Source organism: Nanorana parkeri, unplaced genomic scaffold (genome assembly GCF_000935625.1).
Source record: "Nanorana parkeri isolate BGI_ZX_2015 unplaced genomic scaffold, ASM93562v1 scaffold930, whole genome shotgun sequence".
Lineage (NCBI taxonomy): Eukaryota > Metazoa > Chordata > Amphibia > Anura > Dicroglossidae > Nanorana > Nanorana parkeri.
Genome location: NW_017307198.1, coordinates 674583 through 695234, shown reverse-complemented (window position 1 = coordinate 695234; position 20652 = coordinate 674583). Strand labels below are relative to the sequence as shown.

The 20652-nt window shown below is 39.4% G+C and overlaps 1 protein-coding gene across 1 annotated transcript in view; it reads left to right on the top strand.

Annotated features, from left to right (window-relative positions):
- Positions 1-2066: 2066 nt before the first annotated feature.
- Positions 2067-20652, top strand: part of MARCH1 (membrane associated ring-CH-type finger 1) — a gene marked incomplete at its 5' end in the record, with an annotated part of 87022 nt that continues 68436 nt past the window's right edge. The window contains 2 exons of the mRNA XM_018566269.1: positions 2067-2152; positions 8032-8212. Of these exons, the coding sequence (XP_018421771.1) occupies positions 2067-2152; positions 8032-8212 (267 nt within the window). The remainder of the gene's footprint in view (positions 2153-8031; positions 8213-20652) is intronic.

The following is a 20652-nucleotide window of genomic DNA, read 5'->3' as shown; positions in this document are numbered from 1 at the left end:
CTACTTTGCCAATTACTTTTTTTATACATGAGAACCATTCTATGCAAGTCTGCCAATGTACAGAGTACTACTTATTTGCTTTTGTTTGGAGAAACCCCAAAGTAACTTCTTATTCATTCACTTCAATGTAGGCACCTCCGTCGATAATCAGCCATGTAAAATGGATTGCAGGAATGGATTTGACGGTGGAGCAAACCTGGACTTTTAAAAAAAAAAATATTTATCATTGCCTAACCTCATGCTGATAACACAATTATCATCCAGCACTTTAGTGTACATAACAGGTTTTGGAAAACAGAACCTAGTATTTAAGAGGATTCTAAACAGCTATGCTGAGAAACAGTATGCACTATCTGTGTTAGGTAAGGTAGGGCTGGATTTTTTCTAGCCAACATAATTAGTCGTCTAAAGAAGCAGGGCTGCCGGGCCACCCACATATGATGATGCAATTACAAACAACATTCCTGAAAAAAAATCAAGGGGATAGCACTGAACTTAATTATCACAAAACCAGCTAGGTCTTATATAGCGATGAGCCTGGGCTTGGTGCAAACCCAATTTGCCTGAGTTCACCCAAACCCACTCAGAACTGTGACTGCCACCCCTTCCTCCTTGCCCAATCAGTGGGGCAGTTGCAGCAGGGGCAACAAATATAGGGGAATCTATAATGATTTTCTATAGACATTGAAGAACAATGGCAGTCTGTTATACATGTATATACACAGTATATAATTGATACAACTTCTCATTATGGCTACAGATTATGTGAGTCCTAGTTGGTTTTAAAAAATAACTCCACTTTTTTTTTAGAAAAGCACAATCTCCTCCTGTACATTGCAAAGATTTTATCACACTTTGTTGCAGATTCCTACCTGTTGTTGTTCTGAAGGAATAGCAGTTTGCTGCTCCATGTCCTTTACAAACTGATTCCTGATTAAGAGGGTCTGGGTTCCTTATAATCAGTTAGTGGACTTTCTGTGTTGTAATAAGGAATGTTGCAGTGTCTGTGCCCCTTTAGTAGTAATTAACCCATAGGGAGTATCTCACCAAAAAAATAAATTCCTATTGCAGGAGATGCATACAATTTTATTGTATCGTAGTGCAGTAGTCTGTGAAAATCCGGAAGCAGGAAGTGACATTTCTGGGGATGTTCTGTACACCACACACCACATATTATGCTGGCTGTCAGTAACACATTTCCATGTATAATAATAGGTGCATCTTCATAATTGTGTCCTTACCGTTCACCCACTTTAAGGGCCAAACACCTACAACTGAACTTCTAGCAGAATAGGCAATACCCTTCCCTACTCTTCTTGTCTCCATATCTACGTATACTAAAAAGTCGAAAGCTGTTTTTCAATCTCTCCACCCCCATTTCTGCGATTTGGCAAAATACATTGGGTCAGAGGGGTGGGGGGTCAAATAACTAATAGAGCAGCAACTGAAAGAGTCCTCTTAGCTCTGAGCTTTAATAGTCATTCCTAGAGAAAATAGGTAATAAAACTAAATAAAGCAGAACATATGTACTCAATGAATAGGCTTGCACAGTTCTACTAACTTAAAGCAGACCATCATTCAAAATAACAAGAATCTCCCATTGCATACCTCCCCCTCCATAGTCCTAGATATCTGCCCCCCTTTTGTTCAGTCCAGCCAGCCACCCCACCTCCCCCCTGCTATTGAAGCCTCCTGGGTTATGCACATTGAATATCCCAGGAGGCTTCCACTTCTACCAATTTTGGAAGAGGATGAACCCCGTGCTGGACAAGGACAGAGCTGGCATGTGTCACCAGGGTCTGGTTGCCTGAACCCGGAAAAGTCAGCCGGTCCTCAATGATGTTGGAGAAGAACATGGCAGCGCAGGAGCCAGTGTATGGCAGAACAGAGAAATGCTGTATTAACTGGGAGGGTGAGTATGTGAATTCAGGAAAAAGGTAAGAACATACTTATGCACAAATTTACACAGGGGGACACTGAGGGCTACTTTCCTCTTTCAGAATAAATACACAAATGATTGCAGTAATTAATTTGCTTTCGGATTGGTGAAATTTGTTTTTCTTTCCTTACAGGCAAGCAGTCCAACAACAGGCACAGCGCCAAGAAGCCACTCACAAACATCTGTGTGTCCATCAGCTCAGGATATATGTAGGTGCGTACAGTTTGTATCTGTGACTTTATTAATCTATAAAAACAAATCACCTGGTAATTGTAAGGTATAAGAATTCTTTTTTTTTTTTTCCAAGTTTTCTTCAGTTGTTTTTATACATTTGATTTCTCATCACATTTTCATGCACTTTCTTTTGTTGCTATTGTTTTACTGTTTTTCATCTGTTCATCTTTTTTTTCCTTCATCACTTTTTTCTTTCCCATTTTGTTTTGTCCACTGCTTTGCATTTTAGAACTGCCTTGCTTGATGTTTCTGAAGATGACTTAATCCATACTACCCCTGTCGTGCCATTTGCACCTCCTGGTAGGGAGAATGGCAAAAAACAAGTCAAACGAAGACTAAGACGTAAACGTGTAAGCTGTGCTACCAGTACCCAAACAGGAAAGCAGAGAACAATAAATCCTCATGGTGAGGCACAAAGAGGAGATGTGTCTGATACAGAATCCTCATCAGATGAAAGATACTGTGCCACAAGACCTAAAAGACATGAAAAAGCAAAAACATATACGAGAGGAAGGAAACAAGAGAGACCTCATCACAACAATGAAGGTTTCTCAGAGTCTAATGCAATTGAAATGGTTTCTCTACAATCCAAAGACTCAAATTCTCAGAAAGGTCAACAACAACAAAATGGCAATGCATGCACCTCTTTTTCCAGTCACAGAAGGAGAAACATATCAAAGTGCAAAGAATCTAGCATCTCTTCATCATCTGCATCATCCACTGAGACAAAACGTTATCATACCAGGAGAGTAAAAAGAAAAGTGCAGCCGTGTTGCACAGGTTCACGGAAGTGCAAGTGTCACTGTAGAGAAGAAAAAATTATCAAGAAGGATGTAAGGGAGGAGGGGGCTGGTGCAGAGACTCTAGCACCAGTACCCGCAGCCCCATTTGAGAGTACTGCTTCCCCAATTAATGATGATGATGATGATGATTGGGGTGATGATTTAGATGTCTGCAGGTCAGTTTTCTACTGAAGTATTTTTATTATAGTAAATTATAATTCTTGCATTGTTGCAAGCGAGTGAAAAAGGTTGCTTCAACTGATGCATTGATGATGATTAATTACAAAAGAGGTTTATTTAAAGTAAACCTGAAGTGAGTACTTGCAGTATAAACTAAGACTACATTTAAATAACAAGCAGCATAAGGAGCCACATCATACTGGTACTGTAACAAACTGGCTGATCTGTATGCTGCCCATTCATCCTAGTTTAAGAACTGGGTCCTACCCTATATATCAGGAACACTGGCAACAGGGTGTGTATATTTGCACCTGCAAACAGGATTTGCAGGCTTCATTCATGACGCTATGGTAGCAATATTACATTGTTACATTACATTCTGATTAGTGCATTTATGTGCTTTATTTTTCAATAAACATAGTTTCTGTTTGAATCCCTTTTTAACCTTTAGTGATCATTAAAGTATGTCTCTAGACAAAATGTTCTTTTATTAGCTTTGGGTAGAGTAGATAATAATTAGAACACCTGTATGTAAGTTGTTTTTCTTTTTTTGCTGTCCATGTCCTGTTGTGAAGATTTCCCCTTCACTTCTTGCCCTGGAGCCAGTAAGTAAGTAAAAATCTCTTCAAAATTAGGAGAATTCTATTAGCTGTCAACAAAGGAGAAGAGCTCAGTAGAAAAATCTCCTCACCACCCGTTCCAGTGACAGCTGTAACATTTTGGAAATTAAATCACTTTCCCTGTTAGTGACCATGGTCACCCGGACAAATAGAGAGGTAAATCTCCCCGGACACAGATAGCAACAAAGCCTGATGGAGGTTCTAACCCTTTTCTGTTCTTTCCAAAACTAAAAGTTTAAAGTTTTGACTATACATCAACTTTAATCAACCCTGATCAACTCTGCCCTCTCCCCCCTTAGATTTTTGTTGTTTGCTTTTTTAATTTTCTTACCATTCATTTTTTTTTACATTTTAATACTGATTTAATGTCTTTATAAACATAATAAAACAAATTAGAGTATACACTTTGCACTTTTGCTCTATAGTAACATTACTTCTTTTAAAACTAACAGTGGCCAACTAGAAAAAACACAATATTTTCATTTCCTGTGTTTTTAAACAAATAAATAAATAAAATAGTTGCTACACAATGCTATAAAATACAACTGTATTACTTTGGTATTGTAAGTAGTGACAACGTTTTTGCAGAATCAGTACGCCTAAAGATGAAATGTAGAAATTGCTCTGGTTCAGAAGAGGTATATATGTGTTTAAATGACATTCATATTACATATTATCCACTTTGATTAAAAGATAACTGAAGTTACAAGTTTCTGCCACCCAAATGTGGACCCTTAGGCACAAGTACCTATTTATGTATGCACCAAAAATGGTCCCTCTCTCTTAAGTCAATGCCATGGCCCGTCCATGGCCTAGTAGTGCTTGGAGCCGACATCTTTGGCTACTTTGCATATATAAGAGTTGCACAATAGAAATTAATGGACTTCTAACTGAAGTGGATTCATTACTGTTGCAACTTCACTGCTCTCCTAAGCCAACTGTCTTGTGCCACCACCAACTTACTGCAGTCAACTGGCTATGTTAATATCACAATCAGACATCATAGCCACAAAAGGCATGTCAAGGCTGAGGGTGGGAGACTGAAAGAGTTTTTTGTTATTCTTTGTCAGTGCACCTAGAACTATACTGCTTGCACTATGGGTTTAAGTGTATTGAATTAGAGTAGTTGGTCTGCAAGCACACAGAATACTATTCCACCGACAAAAATGTATAAATTGTGCAAGGAAAGCAATAAAGGGGAACTGGTGACATTCCACTGCCAAGCAGCACAGCTGCCTGGAACCTCTTATTATACAGAGGAACGTGTTACTGATTGTCAGTAACATGAGTAGGTGACTACTCGCTGTTTATGGTTGCCCTACAGCCTACACTGGATATGCAAAAATCCAGCATTGGGAGCCAGGAAAATGGGCCATTTTCAGTAAGTACATATAAAGGCCCTTATTATCTCATCTATCAAGTAGGAAAGAAGTGACAGGATTATGAACTAAATCAGGCACAAAGTAACAATAATAATCAGCAGAATTGCAAACCTAGGCAGCTCAGTTGACAGAGTCTTCATTCTTCACAATCGATCCAAGTAATGACCAGGGTTGCTAAAATATGTAATTTTGAGCCCAGGGGTAGGGGCGGACTGACTACACACAGGGCCCCTGGGCAATATGAGTTTATGGGGCCCCTTTGTGCTCTACCCATATATAAGCTCCACCCACATGTACATTCTTGTGTTACAGGAATTTCTTTTTTTATACTATTTTTAAAATAACAGGTCTATTCACTAAAAAGTGAATTGCAGGGGAATTGGTAGGAGAATCTCAAATCAGACTAATATACAGTAGGCAATTTGGAAAGTGAGCTAAACGGCAGAATAATGGGCCATTTTCAGTAAGTACATATAAAGGCCCTTATTATCTCATCTATCAAGTAGGAAAGAAGTGACAGGATTATGAACTAAATCAGGCACAAAGTAACAATAATAATCAGCAGAATTGCAAACCTAGGCAGCTCAGTTGACAGAGTCTTCATTCTTCACAATCGATCCAAGTAATGACCAGGGTTGCTAAAATATGTAATTTTGAGCCCAGGGGTAGGGGCGGACTGACTACACACAGGGCCCCTGGGCAATATGAGTTTATGGGGCCCCTTTGTGCTCTACCCATATATAAGCTCCACCCACATGTACATTCTTGTGTTACAGGAATTTCTTTTTTTATACTATTTTTAAAATAACAGGTCTATTCACTAAAAAGTGAATTGCAGGGGAATTGGTAGGAGAATCTCAAATCAGACTAATATACAGTAGGCAATTTGGAAAGTGAGCTAAACGGCAGAATTTTTCTGGTTTGGCTATTTTGACCTATTGTGCCAATTATCTTGATTAGCAAGATAATTAGTAGGAGAATGGACAGGAGAACTTAATATTCTAGGACCGGAGTGGGGGTTTGTGTACATATTGCATGTGTGATATGCAAACCCCCACCCCCCTGCTCCAGTGCGCCCATGACCAGAACCACTGCTCATAAACCTCAGACCAGTACAAATGCACGCAAGAGCTCAGACCAGCACCAATGCAGGACAGACATCAGACCAGAGCCAATGCAGGACAGACATCAGACCAGAGCCAATGCAGGACAGACATCAGACCAGAGCCAATGCAGGACAGACATCAGATAAAGAGCCAATGCAGGACAGACATCAGACCAGAGCCATTGTATGACAGTCCCAAGAACAGAATCAATGTAAGTAGTAGGAAATGTACAGAGTGGCAAATATGCAGCATTAAATAGCGCAGAGTTCAATAATAAGGAAAGCAAAGCTAAGCAGCAAGTAACGCACAGAATGCAGAGGTCAGAAGGTAGTAACATGCAGAACGCAGAAGTCAGAAGGTAGAAACACACAGAACGCAGAGTCAGAAGGTAGTAACACACAGGACGCAGAGGTCAGAAGGTAGTAACGCACAGAACGCAGAGGTCAGAAGGTAGTAACACACAGAACGCAGAGGCCAGAAGGTAGTATTGCAGAGAACGCAGAGGTCAGAAGGTAGTAATTTACAGAACACAGAGGTCAGAGGGTAGTAACGCACAGAACACTGAGGTCAGAAGGTAGTAACACACAGAACGCAGAGGTCACAAGGTTGTAACGCACAGAACACTGAGGTCAGAAGTTTGTAGCACACAGAACACAGAGGTCAGAAGGTAGTAACGCACAGAACACAGAGGTCAGAAGGTAGTAACGCACAGAACGCAGAGGTCAGAAGTTTGTAGCGCACAGAACAAAGAGATCAGAAAGAAGTCAAAGGAAATCAAGCCATGATTTATGTGAATCAGTAGTTATTACAAAAAGGCCAAAATCTCTTTCCTACTGTCTCTGCCTGCACTGTTCACAATAGTTTGGCAATCCGCTAACAGATTGCATCTGATGCTGTCCGGAAAGTAAATGTTCAACCAATTTAGCCTTATTCACATGTGATGTGTGCTTAATATCAATGTGACAAGATGCAAAAGAAGCATAATTTGTAGGTTTTTGCTCACCTTTTCTCCTTCTTTGGAAAAAAATGTAAAAAGCTGGAGAATCGTGGATGCTGCTCTAGAGCTGTGGAATGTCCCCTGGCAGGCCCCCCCTGGTATTCACACACGTGCTCCCTCTGCCAAAGCCGTGAGCAGCAGTGAAAGGTAGCTGTGTGCTAAGCTCCTCTCACTGACAGGCAGCTCTGCCTGCACGCTGCATTCCTCAGTGAGCTGTCAGGCCAGGACTTAACACGAAGGACGAGTGGAAGGCCCCATTCACACTTGGTGATTCGCAAATCGCGCGTTTGTTGCGCGATTTGCATTTTGCGCAATATCGCACGATTTGTCGTGCAATATTGCGCAAATGCTTGCATTGAGCAAGCTTGAATCGCGGCTAAATCCGCTCCAAAAAGGGTCCTGCTGTAGCGACGCACGACCCGCGACAGCAGGACCCTTTGCCCCATTGAGAAGCATTGAAGAGCGATATCGCGCGGTAAATTGCCGCGATATCGCGGGAATTACCGCACGATAAATCGCTAAGTGTGAACGGGGCCGAAGACAACATTGCAGGACAGTCAGTAACCCAAAGAGGGTGACAACTGCCACAGGCCCCGTCATGGCCGCGGGCCCTCGGGCTGAGCCTGAGTGCCCGAATGGTCAGTCAGACTGATAAAAACTCTTACTGATAAAGAGGATAGACACATTTACAATTTATTGTACCGCATGTTTTTAAAACAAAATAAAACAATAGCTGTGGTGTTTTCATTCTTCTTTGTGCAAAATCTAACATATTTTTTGCATATTTTTAGAATCTGTCATTGTGAAGGAGATGAAGAAAACTCACTAATTACCCCGTGCCGCTGTACTGGAACATTGAGGTTTGTTCATCAAGCCTGTCTACATCAATGGATTAAGAGCTCAGACACCCGTTGTTGTGAACTCTGCAAGTATGACTTTGTAATGGAAACTAAACTGAAACCTTTAAGAAAGGTAAGGCAAACACCGAGGCTGCCTGTGTATACCAATCAATATGTAATTATTAAACATGGATTCAGTCTTGAAAACAAATGCAATCCTTTAAAAGATGTTTTTTTTGAGAAAATGCTGTCGGTGGCTGCAAATGACCTTGCAGAATAAGAAATATATCCTTTCTACAGAATAAATACAAATGATGAATTCATTAATAAGTTGGATTGCTTTGAAATGCTGTGAACTGACATTATTAAATGTAATCATTAAACTGGCCTAGCAATGGCAAAGTAGCTAAAAATATTCCAGTACCTGACACATCAGAGGGCCTAGACCCTCTATATACCTGTATTTATCAGGAGGGTCATTTTTGCCTTAATTGCCAGGTTTAGATTTCCCTTATCCCAGGATTTACTGGAATAAAATCTACCAAGTGTTTGGCTGACAGTGAAGCCTCAGTTTCCCTTCTCTTCTCATACTTAGTTGGTGATCACTACACAGTACTATGCACATCAGGCTTCTGCTTGGCCATAGTACACTCATAATCAGGTAAAGGAAGTAAAGACTAGCTTCCATATAGAAAAACAGATATTACCCCCCTTAACGTGATACAATTAATTATTGTAGCGTGCACATGGCTAAGAGGGAAGGCAAATTGAAGGCAAACTATAGGTTTTTAAAAAACATTTATGAGGTTTTAAACTATTTTTTTATATGTGATTTTACAAATAAACATTTAATACATGACAAAGGATTCCCAGAGCTAAATGGGTGTAATATACTCCCCTTGCCGGGTTCTCCAGTGTTCCGGGATGTAACCTCCCACGAAATCATTTAGCTCCTCCTCAGTAGCCGGCTTAAGCTGCGGACTTTCAGTTGCTCTGCGTCCAAGCAATACAGCTGATGCCGGGCAATAAGCTCCGATTCCCTGTATGCTGTGTGTTGCCACAGGATGCTGGGACCTGTGGTACTCCTCCTCACGCTGCTACAGTGACCTTCTCTGGATCTCCAGTGAACCCAGTTGGAAACAGTTCATATACTTCTCCTACAGATTCAGTGTCTCTTGATGAGCTACTATATACTGTAGATTGCTGTTGAAAAAGCTGCTTAAAGGGAAGCAACCTAAAAGCAAGTACTCACCATTTTATGTTATCCAAAGACTTCCTTATATTGCTTCAAAACTACTTGTGTTTAAAAGAATTCATAACAGCACTATTGGTATTGACAAACTATTATTTTCATAAGCTGAATGCAATTTGAAGTTAGGCATTAACTAACAAGGGGCAGTTAACCCTATTTGAGGTGTGAACACTGCAATATAACTCATATAACTCACTACTCATATAAAGTTTGTTCTGGTGAAATCATCCCCTTTGTGTTATAGATTTGATTACTAAACTTGATCATTGTGGCTGTATATTGAGTTTACCTGATATTGGACTGCTACTACATCTCCTAATCATCGTAAGTTACGTTTGCAGCTGTGATCCTAGTGAATTAGATAAACTACTTACCTGTTGTGCTACAATGGGCTTCAATAGACAATAGAGCAGTAGTAGCTGCCTTGTGGCTGGCTTTGTCTAACTGGAACTATGGACTGAGCCATCTGACAAGGGTTGAGTCACTATAATGAGTCATTCAGCTCTAGGAGAAAAATGCAGGCTGAGCTAGGGAGCTTTGTAAACAACAGACTTTATACTGAAGAGATGGAAGACATGTGAAAAGAGATAGAAATTCCATTCTGCTAGCTAACAAAATATTTAAAGTGGACTTTTACCCCTTTGACTAAAAATCAAATCAACATACAGCTCTGCATGCTGATATGAAATCATCTTATATACATTAGCTAAATAAACATATTTTTATTTTAGTTATAATTCATTTTTTTCTACTTCCTGGTCCAGTTTGGTACAAACTATGTAATCATGCCTTAGCATTGCATCCTGGAAAGGTTAGCAAAGCATTGGTGGGAAATCTCATCTGTAATTTCATGAGGTCTCACGGAAAAGCATTTTCCTCCCCTGAGATGATGTGCATGGTCACATGTGCCAGGGTTCCAGGAAGTAAAGGGAGATCTAGTAACCCGACCTTAGTTAAAATGGCCAGAAGACTGGGGAAGAAAAGAAAAAAAAAGGTATGCAAAAAATAAAAAGCCGGCAATTATCTAGAAGTATCTGTTTGTAGATTGTCATTACTAAACATTTCTAAAGGTGTCTTTGATGTTATTTTGAAGATGTGGGTAAAGGTCCGCTTTAAAAATAATATGCAATATTTAATTGTAATCCAGCAAAAAAATAAAATGTGTGCCAAACCACTATACATTCTCTGTAACACATTAACTAGGAAACAGGAGGGACATCAATCCTACTGATAACTGGCACATGTGTGGTCTTCTACTGTTTTTCTTGTTAAATAAGATAGAGTATTTGGGAGCCATATTTAATGCAATTATGAGGGCAGCATCAGAATGCAATATAACTCTCATAGAACGTTTGTATTGACTCAGCTCTGCAATATATTTGCTTTTGCATTTTATAAAACAAGGAATGACAGATCACAACATTTTAAAATGTTATGGGAAGCACATCAGGTAGTAGGAGTTACAGAATACAAAATAAAACTGAACAGTTTTAAAATTAATACATCTGACTTTATAGATTTGATGTGTAAATGTTCAATTTGAAATTTGTTTCAGTTTAGCTTTCTGCTTTTATAATTGTAATCTGCATTTAACAAGAATTGTTCTGCTTTTCAAAGACAAGATCTTTCACTTTTGTTAGGGATTATTTGTTCGATGTTATATCACAAGTCTGTAAACAGATGTCATCAGCGCTGTCACATTCATGAAGTATTGATGTATTCTGAATAATAAATGATCTTATGCATCAGCATTCAATCACACCTGACAAACACAACAAAGCCTGTCATTATATGCTAGTAGAAATCAAGTAAAGTAAATAAAGTTTACAGAATTATTTGTATAATAGCTACAATAATAGCTACAATGTAGAAATGTTATCCTCCTCCTAAAGTGATAAAGACATTTTATTAACAGAATTGGTTTATGTATTAAAGAAAACTACCATATATGTTCAGATAGTAGTAATTTAAATTGTTAGCGGTATAATGTTAATTTATTAGATGATCAATGCACCTGTAAACCAATTTGGGGGATTAAACAGGTAAGAATGTAGTATATAATATTGAGCATAAGAAAACACAAATGGAAGTAGAAATTCCAGTTTAAGAACTAACTGATCTGTGGACTCCTAAGCCCTTGGTAACCACTATGGGGCATCTTCTCCTCATCGTTACTTGCCCCTAGCTTGCATTTGAGATATGGGATGATGAGGTCTGGTAAAAGCATGGTATATCTCACTTTGAGCCAGAACATGCCACACCTCACCATATCCAGAGTACATGCTAGAGCGGGGAAGGCAGTGAGTCAAAATTAGTTGGAACAAATATGTAGCAAAGCATAAACTGAGAGCAGCTAACCTCATCCTTCTTACAAGATGCATCAACATACAAGAGCCTCCGACTTGTTAAAAACATCCAGTGTGTGCCTGCAAAAAAACCCAAAACAGAAGCCACTTAAAAAAATGAATAACTAGCCGAGGGAAGATGCACATTGGTGGAGCAATTCATGATAAATGAACGACACCAAAATCCCCCAGCATCTCATTCATCAAGCCAGCACAGAGGACCTATGAACCTTTTAGTTTAAAAACAAAAGGACTTTGTTTCAGTCATTTGCAATTATACATCAAGCCATACCACCACATCAATGCACCTTTGAAAAGTGCAGTCCTGCTCTAATCAATACAAAGTGTGATATATACTTAGCAATGAATAACCAGGGATTCACAAAGTGTTGGAAGTTTATTGTACAGCTTTGTGTATGAGTAGTGTTGTAACATTTTTTCAAAAGGTTGTTTTTTCTGAATTTACGCTGGGGTCATGTTTTTTTGGCCAGCGTAGATACAAATAGTGCCTAATGGAGGTTTTCTTCAATTTTCCGATTAAAATTGTTATTTTTTCAATAACCGGTTTATAAAACATATGATTCAAAAAAGGTTATTTTAACAACAGCTTTGGGTACACATGCAGTCCTTGACATGAGAGTATGGCAGATGTAGCTACTGTAAGACAGTTGCCAAGACAACAAGGCTCAGTGTTACAGTATGTTCCCTATTATCTTTAATAGAGAAAAGAGTTGAATTTGCATTGTGCTGCTGTGGTTTCTTTAACATAAATTTGACTAACTAGTTAGATGTAACATTCTGCACTCTGTCTTTAGACTCAATTTTCAGACCACATTTATTACATGTTTCTCGCTACTTGAAACCTACTAAATAAATACAAACTGTTGTGCTATTTGTGTACACTGTATGCTTTTTGGCTCTTCTTGGTTGATATTAAAGGGACACTAAACTCAGGAGTTAAATCTTAAAAATGTATTCAAGTACCCTAACTATTAACACAAATGTATCTTATTTGTTTATCACACTAAACTCAGGAGTTAAATCATATAAGGCATTCAATTACCTTAACTTTTAACAAAAATTTACTTTATTAGTGTATTACTCGGCTGTAGATCCTCGAATCATCTCAGAATTTATACTCACACTGTCCTTCCTTCTGGAGGGTGGCTACTTTTGTTCCGCATGGTCCCTGTGTGTGTTTTAAACCACTCCAAGCTTGCTCCCGTTATGGACTACAATCTCATGTTTAGTTTACTAATTTGATTTGAGATTGTAGTCCATCACAGTAGCATGCTTGGAGCGGTGGCTACTTTACCAGACCGCTTGTATGTAAACAGCCATCGCTGGCTGTTTCAAATTCTGGCGGTCTCCTGCTCGTGTGCTGGCATGAAGGATGTTTAAAGACACCCACCCGCATCCAGAAGGCTCCCGTCCGGCCATTTCTGAATGTTCAGCGTACGGGAGGTGGTTAAAGTGAATGTCCAGTCAAAACTTTTTTTTTCTTTTTAATTTTGGATAGCAGTTTTTATTGCTATCTGGGGTTCCATTAGAGGAAAATAAAACTCTTTAATAGAAACATAGATATAAAAAAAACAGTAAGTGACAGGAAATCTTTCTGGTGGAGCTCCAGACAGCGGTAAAATATGAATTTTCCCCACTGTTTCCAAAACTATGAAGAAATGTTTGGCTGGACATAAACTTGAACTATCTCCATTGCACTTTGCAACCAATTAGCTTCTACGGTATGTTTTTCTAGGGTAGATTAGGAAATGAAAGCGAGAAACTAATCAAGGTATAGGAATAAAGCACCGCTCTTCCATGGCTTTAGCAGGGGAAAGACAACTGGGTGCTTACCAGCAGGAGTGTGTCCTCGCTCCAACCAAAGAGGCATATAGAAAAGGAAGAATCTGACCGCATGCTCAATCAATTTATTTAAAACTCGTCAGTGATACTCAGGTCCGCACTCTCTGGCATGTTTTACCCAATCCTGGGCTTAGTCACTGACAACTTTTTAGTACATTTATTCAGTGTGGAATGGAGTGAGGCCGGATTCTTACTTAACGAGAAACTAATCACTTGCTAAAGCTGACAAAGACATTTCCTACATACTTTTATGTAAGGATTGAGTAATATTTACCATTTTAACCACATTTCTCTGTTTTAAGAAATGTGCAACTAAAATGATCTGTAATTGTCTGCAGAATCTGACACGTTTCACCCAATTCTGAGAACTGGGTGATTCCCCCATTAGATAAATGCATCAACTCTACAATAACTATACACAAAACATAAAAATTCTTGCAACTTCTTGAAGATTTAACAATGTCTTATGCCTAAAGTCTCTGAAGTCAATATAGTTGTTACTAGTAACCTGTTGGTGCTTTTTTATAATATGTCTGAGAAGATTTATTCACATTTATAGTATATACTATATTATTTACTAGAGGTGCATTGAAATGGAAATTTCAATTATTTATTAATTCATTTTTTATTAAATATGTTTTACTTTACTTTTACTTTTAGGGGCTTTGGAGGAAATATTAGGGGTCTAAACAAACCCCTGATATTTCCCTTTTAAAATAGAAAAAGAGATTGAGGAAACAGAGTCCTCAATCTCTTTTTCTGCAGCCCCTGTTATCAATGAACAGGAATCCTCTATGAGTGTTCCTGTTCATTGATAACATGAGAACATTGTGTGTTTACTATAACTACAACTATGAATGAACAGGAGGTGATGTAGATCACTTTCCATTCATTCATAATTGAGGATATAGTACACATACCATGTCCTCAATTATCTACAAACACTCAGCGATCACTGATCGCTAAGTGTTTGTACCCGCTCTCCTCTCTGACAGCTGTCACAGGAGGCTGAGCAAGCAGTGCAGGGAGGAGAGCTCAGCCTCCTGTAACAAGCCCCCTATGTAATAGCCAATATACAGTGACAGGTCCTCTTTATGGAGACATCAGTGGTCTTTACGATCCCTAATGAGACCTGCTTCACCAGCTTCTCCCCGGCTTCTGTAGCCGGGAATGACAGCTGAATGTGGAAGTGATGTAATATACATCACTTCCTGCATTCAGAGACCGACTGGGAGATCAGAGGGAGTTTTTGTATTGACCTCCCTCTGATCTCCAGTGACAGAGTCGCTGTGCCGCTCCCGTATAATACAAGCGATTGGGCGGCTGGAACGCTTGTATGTAAACAGCCATCGATGGCCTAGTGGCGGGAAAGGACATTTAAAAATGCCCACCCGCATTCTAGAAGCCACCGTCCGTTTATTTACAACGGTCGGACAGGAGGTGATTAGTAGCCTCTTGTAATATTTTGTTGTGCTCCACGCATTGTTAGTCCAGAGTTTAATCACTGAAACCTGCTCATGAGAGGAGCCACAAACTGTTCATCTATAGTGGTAAATTAATCAAAATGCAGCACATTATTCTCATGACTCAACAATGGGTTATGTAGGACATCTTACAGCAATGGCAAGCGCAAACTGCAGGGTGCTCCTGTTCAAAAAGATGGCAGTGCCTGTCAATTAGGGAAGTCCTGATACTAGTATCGGGGCAGATACAGGGCTTTTTCAAAAGGACTTGTACCCATGAAAATGCCCTGATACTAATGGCTAATACCAGTCCTTTACATTTTTAAGGTCCTCAGGCAGCCTGATGGGAACCTTGTGGCAGCTGTCTTTGACAGCGCTGGCCCAGCCCCACATCTCTTCCTCCTCCCTCCCTGTATAATCTAAGATTATACAGCAACAGAGAATGGCAAACGGCTATAGAGGAATACAAATCTCAGCAATTCTTGATTACTGGCTACCATTCTCCATTGCTGAATAATCATGGATTGCTGAGATTTGTAGTCCTTTATTGCCGGTTGCCATTCTCCATTGCTGAATAATTATGGATTGAGTTACAGTTCTTCATAATTATAAAGAAACTGCCCTAATATTATTAGTCTGTATTGTTTTAGAAAAAATGCCACATGTCCCTTTAAGAAAAAGTATCGTTAATTGGTATCGGCAAGTACCTGAGGCGAAAGTACTTGTACTTGGTCTTGAAAAAATGGTATCGGGACATCCCTACCGCCAATGGAACCCTATCCACTTAGATGCTCACTTGTCACACATGACTGATTAAAACCAAAATAAATAAATTATATGTATTTTATATGCTGCAGGCACTCTTGGGTTTTACATGTCACATAACTCCTGTCCTGCTGCATCTCTGCTACACTCACAGACTTTGCTGCAAAGCGCTGCGCAAACTGTTGGCGCTATATAAATCCGGTATAATAATAATAATAATAATCTCCACTGCACCTGTGACCTTTGCTGCACCCCAGCCGCATCCACTGTCTGCTGCATCTTGCTGAACATGCAGTCCTGCTGCACCTCAGCTGAATATCCGTTGCAGCCTCCACTTCATCCCAGCAGAAGTCACAGTTTCTGCTGCACTCCCGCTTCACCAACAGTGTCTGTTACACCCAGCAGCATCCACAGTCTCAGCTGTGTCCGCAGCCTTCGCTATACCTCTGCTACATTCACAGACCATGCTGCACCCGCAGCTTCTGCTTCACTCCAGCTACTAGCACAGTCTAGGCCTCTGCTGTGCCATCCCTGCAGCCACAGGCCCCCCACCTCACTCCTGCCTCCTGTTGACCAGTGCCTTGTGCCTCTTTCATACTCCCTGTTACCCAGTACCAACCTTCCCCCACATCTGCTAGTACCTCTTCAGTGACCTGGTAGAGGCCTGCAGGAAAGCTCACACTCCTGTGAGGGGGTTCCCGGTGAAACACCAGCAACCTTTTAAATTTCACTTGCAGAAAAAGCAGCCACACAGAGGAGCAGGGTCTACATCACAGTTTGTGACAGTGGAGCACTAGTCTCCTATTCACATGCAAAGCATTGTATTATGTTCAAGTTTATTATTTATTACATGGTTATTTGTAAATCCAAAATTATTATATAGATAATTTCATTTACGAAGAGGGCCTAGTACAGTAAATTATGTTGTAATTTGGAAGTTGACAGCAATGGCTGTTTTTAAATAGTGAGTATTGTTAGAAATATAGATATTTCAATAACCTTTATTTGTCCCTCGTTGAAAGGGCCTAATTCATACAGTCTGCAAGGCTACTGCTGTGTAATTTTTTCTGAAGTACTGCTACACCCTCTAGTGTTGTTACTGTAATAATTAGGTAATAACAGGAAGTAAAAATAGAACAAAGACACACATACACATTAACTGAAATCCAAACACTGAACTGCAGCCAGTCAAATACACTGTTGCAATACATATATTTGAATTATTTTAGCGGTCATGAGATTTGTAATTCTGGTTACATTTGTAATTCACACAATCCTATCAAGCCACATAGGCAGGTAGGCGACACAATTTTTCTTTATTATAGAGAAAGAAAACGCAAAACGCTAAATAAATCCTGTATAACTATAATAATAATAATCTACTCAGCTACCCAACCCAAGTCTGCTAATTAAAGGAGTATCGGGGAACTGCTGATGAGTAGAAGACATTCTCTAATTGGATGAGGGGCGGATCGTGAAGCTGCACAGCACACTGCTATACAGGACCCCAAAGATCACTATCAGCACTGTATTAGCTTTGCCTGCTACAGTGTTTTACAGGATCCCCAGCAGCCAATCAGCTATATTGTATGCATACTTACATTAGGACAAGCTAGACCAATGCGCGCATGCATATTATTTTATATCTGGAGTTCGGCTTTAATGATCACATGGTAGTGAAAACCTGACCCTTTAATTTTTATTTGTGGCACTGCAAGGTGAAATTAACATAATGTGCATTTTTTGGCTGCAAAATTAAGCGCCCTGAAATTTCAGATACATCCATACTAGACATTAGGTTTTGTCTACAGGATCAGACAATGACAAACTGGCACTGCAGATTTCAGCAGATACCCAGCTATTAGTGCTGACAGGTTAATCCAAAAGCCTCCTTTGTAGAGTCCTGCACAGGGAACACTTATAGCACAGTGATTCCCAGTAATGTCAGTGATCCTAGCATACTAATGAGGGGGAAAAAACAGTGCTGCTGCTAGGGAAGCCAGGGCTCATCCACATGCCGCAGCTCGGCAGAACCTCAACATTGCCTGGGCTTCACAATGTACTAATAGGGCTGTATTGCAGCAAATGGAGGATTATTAAGATAAAAGCACAGATGCAACAGATCACAACTAATGCCATGATGTGTTTCCCACAAAACGGTGCTTAATCATAAGGCTCTTAAAGAGACACTAAACTCAGGAGTTAAATCATATCAAGGCATTCAATCACCTTAACTATTAACAAAAATGTACGTTATTAGTGTATCACTCGGCTGTAGATCCTCAAATCATCTCTGAATTGGTGCCGACACCGTCCTTCCTTCTGGAGGGTGGCTACTTTTGTTCCCTATGGTCCGTGTGTGTGTTGTAAAGTAACCTTACAAGTAAAGTTGTAAAGTGTGTTGTAAAGTAGCGGGGACTCGTGTTCTAGTGGGTCCCCAGAGCGCTCTTCCCCCGCCCCCTGCACGGGTGCCACCATCGTTCTAATGGAGGCACCCATGCGCAGTCGTGCCCGCAGTGGCTGTGTGTGTCCATAAACATACACAGCCCTGTGGCAGCCCACGCCCCTTCCCTCTTTGATTGATGGCAGGAGGAGCATATGGCTCCTCTGCCATCAGTATCCTCCCCCCGCAACCCGGAAGTTCGGGGGAATGGAGGATCGCTTCAGGACCGGCAGCGGGGCTGAAAGGATAAGTGTGGGCGGGACTGGGGTAGAAAAAAGGTGCTGGGCCGTTTTAACCCTAATGCAGAGAATTCATTAAGGTAAAAAACGCCCAGACCTTAATTCTATTTTAACTCCTGAATTTAGTGTCACTTTAAGTATGTGCAAGTGATCCTAGCATACTACTTTGAACAGAAGAGTGATGGGGTGGAATCAATAAACACGGTCACTTTGCTACTGAGCCCTGTAGCAGTTTTAAACTAATGTTGATAAGCAAAATCCATATTGCTTGGGGAAATGGCTATGAAATGGCTTTGCAGTTCCAATATATTTGAATAATACATTTTAAATCAGTAATTCCGAGCAGTAATAATCTTTTTCAATATTAGATATTCTCTAGCTATTTTACATAAATATAATGGTATCTTAGTAATATAACACCAATATTTGTAAAAATAACAAATACATATTACGTAATCCAAACGTTTTGAAGACTATTTAGCAAAATAAATGAACTTAAAGCTGAATTTTACCAAAGCTTCTTGTTATACAGTAAATAGTTTGATCAATTATAAAAATGATAAACTTGACATTTTACTCAAACATTAAATATTCTGAGAATATATTTTAAAATACTACAGGTTAGCAAATAAATAAATGTAGACCATACTGTGCAATCAACATTCATGCGGTGCAATAATATAAATGAACACTAGATGGAAGTAGTGTTCTGTAAATCTCTTAGCTCAGATTTAGTGCTTGGCTTCATACTTTTTCTTGTATGTGACAATAAGGGTTTTTATCATTTGGTTCTTTTAAAGAATTATATATAAATATATGTTAACTTATTTTGACATATATAAAGTATATATAAAGACTGTAAGAAACACAGTAAATATAGATATCCACCATTCTGGCTGTTAAGGGCACCTTACACAATAAAACTATTTTAACTGCTGTTTTTTTTCTGTCTGGATCCAGCTGCCCAAATTACTACTTAAGAAAGCTGACAGCTCGCTGCGAAAAAGTAAACAAACTCAGCCGGGAGTCTGTTTACATGTCAGTGCTTCTGTGGAGATAGTACTTACATCCATGGCAGCAAAGTGGTTAAATGTATTTTTGATTAGTATCTCAATCTGTCCATGCATTAGCTTCCTGTAATTATCTTGCCCATCAGCATTTAGACTGAGAAAAGAAGTGACAGTATTGTACTGGAAGCCAGTCAGGTTTTACTGCATTGCATTGCATTGCAGCAACTGCCTCCCAAAAACCATGTCCCTTGATGTAAATCCAACCACAAACATGTCGTCCAGTGATGTAAATCACTGTAAATTACAAAGATCTCTCTACATAACAGTTCAACTCAATGGTCAAAGATATTGCCCTGCCACCACTACAACCTACCACATGATGATGCTTGCCCATTACTACTCCCATCACAAAATATATATTACTGGGCATCATTGGTGATGTCTTTAACCAGATATGACATTACACAGGATACCAGGCTGGTTTGTTTACATCACTCAGGATATTATATATTATACTAACGCATAAATGACAATAATAAATGCTTATATTTTCCTTGTAAGGTCTTGTTTTGCAATATTGTACAGTAAGGTATTAAATGCTTTTACTTGTGAGGTGTTTCATAACAACCAAAATGAATGTCTCCTGTAATTCTTGTGACTGTTATAAGTGTAGTTTGTGCAAATTCCTGATGAGTTGAACAAGAAAAATGTTTTAGGGAAGTCCTACCTGACAACTGCCTTAACAAGCTTATGTCCCAGTTAGAGATGTTCAGATTCCAAGTAACGTACTTGGTACGAGTACATGTACAGATACTTTTCCAGCTCCAAGACTAGACTAGAGAAAAACTCAAAAGTTAGGAAGCAGCTGTCATTATTAAGGAGCACACGGAGCTCCGGGGATTTGTGTATCCCTGTTTTAATGTATGATTTTTAAAAATAAATATATATAAAGGGATGCACCGATACCATTTTTTCAAGTACAAGTACTGATACTTGTCCAAGTACTCACAGATACAAGTACTGATACATTTTTGTTTATTGTCATGTGACAGTTTTTTCTAAAACAATACAGACTAATGTTTTTTTAGGACAACTTTGTGGTTACTTCATTGTGGTTAGTTCATTTGTTCAATCATGAATGAGAGAAAGAAAGAAAGAAACTTGGGTATTGGGAAATATGTGTGTGCGTGCGT